The 7,727-nt window shown below is 37.4% G+C and overlaps 1 protein-coding gene across 7 annotated transcripts in view; it reads left to right on the forward strand.

Annotated features, from left to right (window-relative positions):
• Positions 1-7,688, forward strand: part of AKAP9 (A-kinase anchoring protein 9) — a 140,974-nt gene extending 133,286 nt beyond the window's left edge. For all 7 annotated transcript variants that reach the window (XM_066627829.1, XM_066627835.1, XM_066627832.1 and 4 more), the window contains 8 exons: positions 1,203-1,314; positions 1,885-2,061; positions 3,234-3,434; positions 3,853-4,085; positions 4,555-4,640; positions 5,779-5,902; positions 6,861-7,000; positions 7,139-7,688. In XM_066627829.1, coding sequence (XP_066483926.1) covers positions 1,203-1,314; positions 1,885-2,061; positions 3,234-3,434; positions 3,853-4,085; positions 4,555-4,640; positions 5,779-5,902; positions 6,861-7,000; positions 7,139-7,182 — 1,117 coding nt within the window. In that variant the 3' untranslated portion in view covers positions 7,183-7,688. The remainder of the gene's footprint in view (positions 1-1,202; positions 1,315-1,884; positions 2,062-3,233; positions 3,435-3,852; positions 4,086-4,554; positions 4,641-5,778; positions 5,903-6,860; positions 7,001-7,138) is intronic.
• The last annotated feature ends 39 nt before the right edge of the window (positions 7,689-7,727 follow it).

The following is a 7,727-nucleotide window of genomic DNA, read 5'->3' on the forward strand; positions in this document are numbered from 1 at the left end:
CTGACTGACTGACTGACTGGGTTTATTGAATTTGGAATCTGACTGTGGCTGGACTTGTATACCCTGATGGATTTAACTGACCTACCTGGAACCTGACCTTGGACTGTAATTTGGCTTATTGGCTCTGGACTCTGATTTGGTAACTCTGAATGATGGGACTGATTTACTTGGCATCTGTGGACTGGAACTGGACTCATTTTTGCTTGCTGCACTGGTGAGTTGCACAAGGGGGACTGATCAGCCTTAAGCGGGCATGAGGCCCAGTGGATTGGAATTTGGCAGAACATCATTGTAGCAGAAAGATAATGTGATCCCCTATTTGTGTGCACCTGCTTTTGTGAGCTTCATAAATTCTGACTCTAGTGATGATGAGTTCTTGGGATTTCCAGAAAACTAGAGTACTCAAACCTTTAAGTCTCTCCATTTGTTAATGACAGTGATAATGGTTCTTAATGCCACTGTTGACTGCTGTTCACTTTACATGGTTCAAATGTTATTCTGTTATAGTTTATTAAATATTTTATTACACTATTTGGTTCAGAATATTTTTTCCTTGTTTTTCTCCTCTAAAAACTAGTTGCGTCTTATGGTCAGGTGCGTCTTATAGAGCGAAAAATACGGTATATACCGCTTTTCAACTAAAAGACATCAGAGCAAAGAGGCATTTTGATTAGCTACAAGTCCAGATCCCCTTGTGAACCCCCTGCTAATGAATGGTCTGCTAAAAGAGTACTTTTTCCTTAAGTCTAACTCTCCCAGCTTTTCAGAAGGGTTCTCCCAAATGCTGTGCCAGGCAACATGTGACACTACTTTATATTGAGTCATAGCATTGGTCCATCTAGCCCAGGAAAAGCCTATTTTGATGGATAGCAGCTCTCCTGGGTCTCGGGTAGAATTCTACTTGATCTTGTGAGCTGAGATGCTGGTAATGTGGGAATCAGCTGAAAGAACCACCTGACCAGTCCTTGGCTGAATTCATCGTAAATTTGTAAATAAATGTGTGATTCTTAGAGAGAATGCTGTAGTAAACTGAGATGCCATATCATGTAGCTATATTTTAAATTTGTATTTGCTTCACCTTAATTTGTGCTAAAATCCTGAAACTTGAACTATGGAATGAACACTAGAGAACAGTATTCTGCTACATATATGCCTATACACATACTGTTATGTTACGTAAGTGATACTTTTATTTATTCCAGGTTACCATTTGAAAAAACCGATGATGAAGACTTTGTTAGGATACAAAACAATGTTGAAGAAGTTCTCCTGGAGTTGCAAATGTTATCCGGCTTGCCCAATGTGGAAACAGAGGTGAGAGAAAGGATGGGGAAAACCCAACACTTATTCAAGATATTTCTGAAATCATATGTGTTTAGTTTGCTCTCTTGGCTTACATGTTTTCCAATTCTACGCATGGGTCCTGCAGTGGTGAATGTGGTACCGAGAACATTTATAAACCTCTTCTCAACAATAAAGTTCACATTGCGGTTTACATTTGGAAATGCAGTATATAAATATGCTCAATAAATAAATATTGTTTTCTGAAAGGACTTACCAAATGGTGGAATCAAGAATAGTTATAATTAGAATTGTCTTATCTTTAAAGTAGCATTGTTCATTTGATTTCTAGGAAACAATGATGCGCACAGTATAAAGAACCAATTATAAGAAAGAGGGCAGCCATCTTGTTTGTAATGGAATAAGTGATAGGCTTTATCTACAAGAATGAAAATGCATTAATTTGCAGGTGCTTTGTATTTCTTGTCTTTTTTTAATACACATGCTATTACTTTCTCTAAAAGCTGTAATTTTCAGTAGGATAGTTGCTCATCTAGAGGTTTTGTGTTGAATTGTTCTCAAACTATTGGTTTTCCTTTCTAGACAAATTCAGAATTACCATCCTCTGTGTCATTTACTGAAAGATTGCTAAAACAAAATGCTAAATTGACTGGATTTGTGAGCAGACTGAGTGAGGAAAAAAACAATTTGAGAAATGCCGTCATGAAACTGGAGGAAGAACTTAGACGATACCAGCAAAGAGGATTCAGTGGAGATTCTGTATGTTTCTTCTTTATTTGAATAATTCAAACAGTGAGATATATACTCATGAAGTATATCTTTTATTCATTTGTCTGGCTAAACTGAACTATATACCTCTTAAACCCAGTGGATTGGGTTTATTACAGTTAAGTCATCTTTAGAGATTAAGGCTGCGGTCCTCTACACACTTTCCTGGGAGCAAGCTCCATTGAACACAATGAAACTTATTTCTGTGTAGGCATGCTTAGGATTGGTGCAGTAAAAAGGAGAGTCATAATTTCACCTGGATTAATCACTGGAACTGGGTTCCACCAGTGGGTTGTGACTTGGTTTTTGGTGGTTCGCGAAATTGACAGGGCAGATTAGACTGTGTGCATTAAGGGCTAAACAAGCTGCTACTTGGGGGGGAGCACTGCTGCCCAATCAATATGATAGCCATACTCCTTAGCATTTATGAATCAGGCAGCACCCTCCAAGGCCTATAAAAAGTTTGAGAACCCACTGTGTTAGGTGGTTAATCAAACCAGATTCATGTGTTTGAGCATGCATCCTTCTTGGATTGTATTCACACACGCTCTGCTTGCTCTGGTGAGGCTGTGCCAGCTTAAACAACTTTTGGTTTTTCCCTTGCAAAGTCAGTTCTTGTGAGTTATGTATTCTTTAAAACAAAAATTCATTTTGACCTTCCTTATCTTTTGGTGAATATAGATAACTGTTTACCATGAGATACCTTACCATAGTATGCAATGTAACCACACAACATTTTCTCTCTCTCCCTCCCTCTCCAAAAGAATCTTGCCATTCCATTCTCTGTTCCTCTCCCCACAATCCTCACATATACATAAACATAACTGCATTATTTTTAACCCAAATTTTTAATGCATAAAGGTCAAATTAACTTTATACGTATAGAACCTATGAGATCATTTCATTTAATATCTGGAAATGAGGCAAGCTTGGAAGAAGGGGTATACATGATCCCTCTCCCCCGCACCTATCAGTTTCAAAACCATTTGAGTTAGATTGTGACTACTGCATGAGTTTACCCAGGCACTCTTTCATTGGTGTGGATAGTACTCCCATTTAATCTGAATAGGTTCTCTTTCATCCTTGATAATCCAACAAAGCAATATGATATCATTACCACTGAACTAACTTGGACTTCCGTATTCTGTTTTAAATTTCACTAGTCTTTTAAACCATCACTGCACAATGGACAAAATGTTGACATACTCATTGCTTCTGAAAGAGAGATCTGGCACAAAGAAAAATGGGCTTTGCAGCAATCCTTGAAGCAAGCCGAGGCTGAGCTGGCCAAACTGAGGGCAGAATTAAGGAACGAGGCTTTTGTGAGAGAACTGGGATCGGATTCAGAAAACGCTGCTTTAAAGGTAGGAGGGCTTTCATTTATTCTTTTTGGGACATTCTTGTTCTGTCAGAGAGTGAGGCTTGTTAATCTGAAGTGAAACATTCAAAGCCTAAAATATACTAACTTTATTGCCTCTTCACAGCTTTAACCCAAGCATGCAACAAATTTTTACACTTTTAATTTTGATCTTGGAACTTTGAATAAATAAAAGGGAAAAGTCAACATCTAACATCTGATTAAAGTTCTGAAGGAAAGTATCCTGCATCAGGCATAGCCTTCTCCTCTTGTTAGTCAAAGCTTGAAGCCACAGCTGCTCAAATTGCTATGCTAGTGATAGAAATTGTTGGGTGGTAGAGCCCAGGACAATCGGAAAGAATGACCTGCATGTGAATAATACAGAGTATAATTGCTGCATTGATTTTTGTTTCTTTCCATTTTAGAGAATTTATGGCAGATATTTGAGAGCAGAGAGCTTTCGGAAGGCTCTCATATATCAGAAGAAATACTTGCTGCTCCTGTTGGGTGGATTCCAAGAGTGTGAGGAAGCCACTTTATCTCTCATTGCAAGAATGGGTGGGCAACCTTCCTACACAAGCCTAGAGGTTATTACACACCGTTCAAAGGGTTTTACGCGATTCCGATCAGCAGTTAGAGTTTTAATCGCAATTTCAAGGTATGTTACAAGATATTAATTTGTATAAAATGAACTGATTCAAATTGATGACAAAATAGCATCTCGTTCATTGAAATCCGCGCTCCTCTGCAGCTGCAAAAGAATTCATCAGGGTGCATAGAAACAGATAGTATATTTCTATTAGAAATGGCCTTGGTTCTGTAGATCTTGAATCTCAAAGCATATAGATTTGCCAAACAATATGGAGCATAATGTTGTGATCCATGAATGTCATGAATGTGATTCATGAATGTCACATCTTACTTCACATGATTTATTTCTGTATAACTCCATTTTTTATAGTCTCAAAAAAAGCCTAATCATATATCATCTTGCACGGATCAAATGGCATTTGTTTCATTGAATGGCAACCATTAAGACTAATTATATACCTGTGAAGAATTGTAAGCATGTTTGTAGTGGAAGTATGTGACATGTAAACAATTTTCTTTTTTATTTTAAAATACAGAATGAAGTTTCTAGTTCATCGGTGGCACCGGGTTACTGGTTATGGTTTAATAAGTGTCAACAGAGATGGCTTTAGCCATAACACAGGTAAGTAAAAGATTGATAGGTGCACCTTTTGAGGTCCGGCATTGCAGTCCAGAGACTTGCTCCTGCGATTTGGTGTCATTTCCCCAAATATTAGCCCCTCCTCCTTGGTTTTTTAAATTCTGTCATGCAAATAAGAGATCTAGTGTGGGATGCAAAAACATGATAGTTTTCTTTAAAACACTGGTATTCAGCTGGTAAGACTTGACCTACAGCTGGGTCATGCTGTTACCTTTACCATCTTTTGAAGAGAGAGGATAAAAGCAGAGAGGAGGAAATGGAGAGCTAAGAACAAGTTAAAAATAATTTGCAAGATAAAATAAATTATACATTGCAGATTGGGGTTTAAACAACAGATTATTATGACTCTAAAAGGAAGGTCGAAAGCTCTTGAAAAATAAATTTATGCTCAGAACATAGACTTTGGCTGGTGCATTAATTGTATAATATAAAAAGCATGTGTGATTGTTAAGCAGAAAACACAACACTTTTAATTGCCATCCATGTAAAGAAAACATGCTGGGAACTCATTGTAATCAATTAGAGTTTATGGCTTAACCCTACAGATTTCACCAGACATGCATTTTTTACTTTCTTTGAACTGTGCCTTTAGCATTTTTTTCATCCCTAATTCCGTAATAATCAGTGAAGAACTGACAATTTTATATAACAGATTTCTGTCTTTCTAAGGGCTATGGAAAGTTAAAAATGGAAGATGTGATTTGAGTTGTACAATGTAATGTATCCCATTAGTACGACACTGATCTTTGGAGGCTCGTGTTTGAATTCTGGCACCTCCAACTTTATTTTCTGAGAGTTTGTGGCACTGATGATTGAGAACAGTGTTTGAACTCAAGATTTCAGTGTAATGTTGAAAGCTCAGAACTAGAAGACAAATTAAAAAACTACTTTCACATCTGGTTCTGGAGGATAACACTGTGAGAACTTCCAGCTTTCAGAGTTGTTAACAAAGGCCTTTAAAGAACATAGTGGTGGCACCAACTTGAATGACAGTGTGGGTTGTGATTTAGGCTATCAGAATGTTAAGTTCTGTCCATAAACTACAAGATGTGGGTCTGTTAGAATGCAGAACTGAATTGTGTCGCTTTTAATTCACAAAAATTATTTTTTATTCATGCAGGAAATGAGCTGCGCCCTGATTCTTTCTCTAGTGGGTTGGAGCTTTATGGTGAGCACAGACATTCTTCCTACCGGTCCAGATCAGAGTTGGAGTCTCTCAGATCTCCTCTGAGCTATCAACACAGGTAAATTCCAAATTATGCTCTTTATCTGCATTTAGTGAAAGATGGAAAGCTACAAAAAAATTAGCATGTAGCTTGTTTTTCATGTCACAGACCCTTCTGGTATGTTCAGAGACAATACATCTTGGAAAAAATATTAACTTTTCTGAAGGATTCTACAGCATTCCTCATTTGGCTATCTCTTGCTTTTGGTTTAATTTCACTTTGTCACAATACTTTTCCGATATATACTTGGTTCCGTCTGTTTTGATTATATGCTTTGAAATTTTGCCTCAATAAATGTATGTTTTGCCTTCATCCGTATATATAGCCTCATACATTTGAAGCAGTTTATTGAGCATAATGAGAGGGAGAGAGATGGGCAGGGAGAAGGAGCTTGAGAAAAAATTGTGGTGGGGCACCTGATTAAATTGTCTGTACATATTCTAATAATAATCAAAGAAAAGTACTTCAAACAATGCAAAATGTATGGGGTTCCTTCCCAGAAGAAGTGGTGATGGCCACAAGCTGGGACAGCTTTTAATAAATGGATTATTAGACAAATTTGTTGAGAATAGGTCTCTAAACAGTATCAGGTCTAACAATAACAAACCAGGGTAGCTAAACTGAACCAGAGTTTTTCTGATTCAGAGACTGTCTACCTTGTGAATATTATCTACTGGGGACAAGCAACAGGGGCAGTTGCCTTGCTTCTGGACTTTCTGCAGCATCCATTAGAGCTGTTCCTGTGTTCTTACTGCAGCTAAGAGTCCATATTTGATCATTTTTTTAGTTAACAGATCTGCTATGCTATTCAGGGTAATTTGGGCGTGTTTATCCCAATAATATTTTGAAACCTTCCTGCTAGTTTAAGCTTAGAAAAGCAGCTGATTTCCTGAAGTTGTAACAAGCCACGTACAGAAAGGATTTTAGAATGACATCTTTTTACTGCAATTTTAGTTTTCCTTTTTTTCTCTTTAAGGTACCAGGGCCTCCATACTGATTTAAGTCCAGTTTCCCTTGCATGTTCTCAGCTGCAAAATTATGATCCTGACAGGGCTTTAACAGATTACATCAATCGTTTGGAGGCTCTACAGAGGCGGCTTGGAAGCATACAGTCAGGTAAGTCTGGTTTATGTGTGTTACAATATTGTGACTGAGTTTTGATTAGCTTTATGATAATGTTCATTACACAAGGCATCTGCTCCATAAAGCTCTTTTCTTTTTCTAGTCACACTTGTTTCTCTTTCTGTCTTGCAGCACCTGCTTTGCACACTCAGCTGCACTCTGGAATCAGAAGATAATCTTTGCAACATCTTCACTGCTGGTCATGGCATCAACTGGAACACCTAGGCAAATCTGTGCTCCTGCTGTGCTTTTGTAAAACATACTTTGTGGGACCAACATGAACACAGCTTGATTGTATGCAGTTCGCCTTGCTGGCATCTACACAGAGACTGGAGCTTATGTATAAAGGCACTTTTTGTGGACATTCAGAACTGATCATTTAAAATTACATGTATATTTGTGGAATGCTAATTTAAACTATTAAAATATTTAAAAGTGTGTATTTATCAAATGGGAGAGAGGATGAAACTTTTATGTGCTGAGATTGCTTGAATGTGTAGCTCCAAGTGCACAACACTTTCTGATGAGGCTATGTGAAGGACTTTTCATGATTTTATCTATTTGCTACTGGCACTGCAGAGAGAAATATCACTTGTAGAGACCTATTTTTGTAAAGGTTAGAAGTTTTGAATTTTATGGGTATTTTGTCAAAAGTACTAAAATAAAGATTTCATCCTTTTAATACCTGTGTCTAAAACTATTTTAAAATTAAAATATTGTC

Source organism: Tiliqua scincoides, chromosome 5 (genome assembly GCF_035046505.1).
Source record: "Tiliqua scincoides isolate rTilSci1 chromosome 5, rTilSci1.hap2, whole genome shotgun sequence".
NCBI lineage: Eukaryota > Metazoa > Chordata > Lepidosauria > Squamata > Scincidae > Tiliqua > Tiliqua scincoides.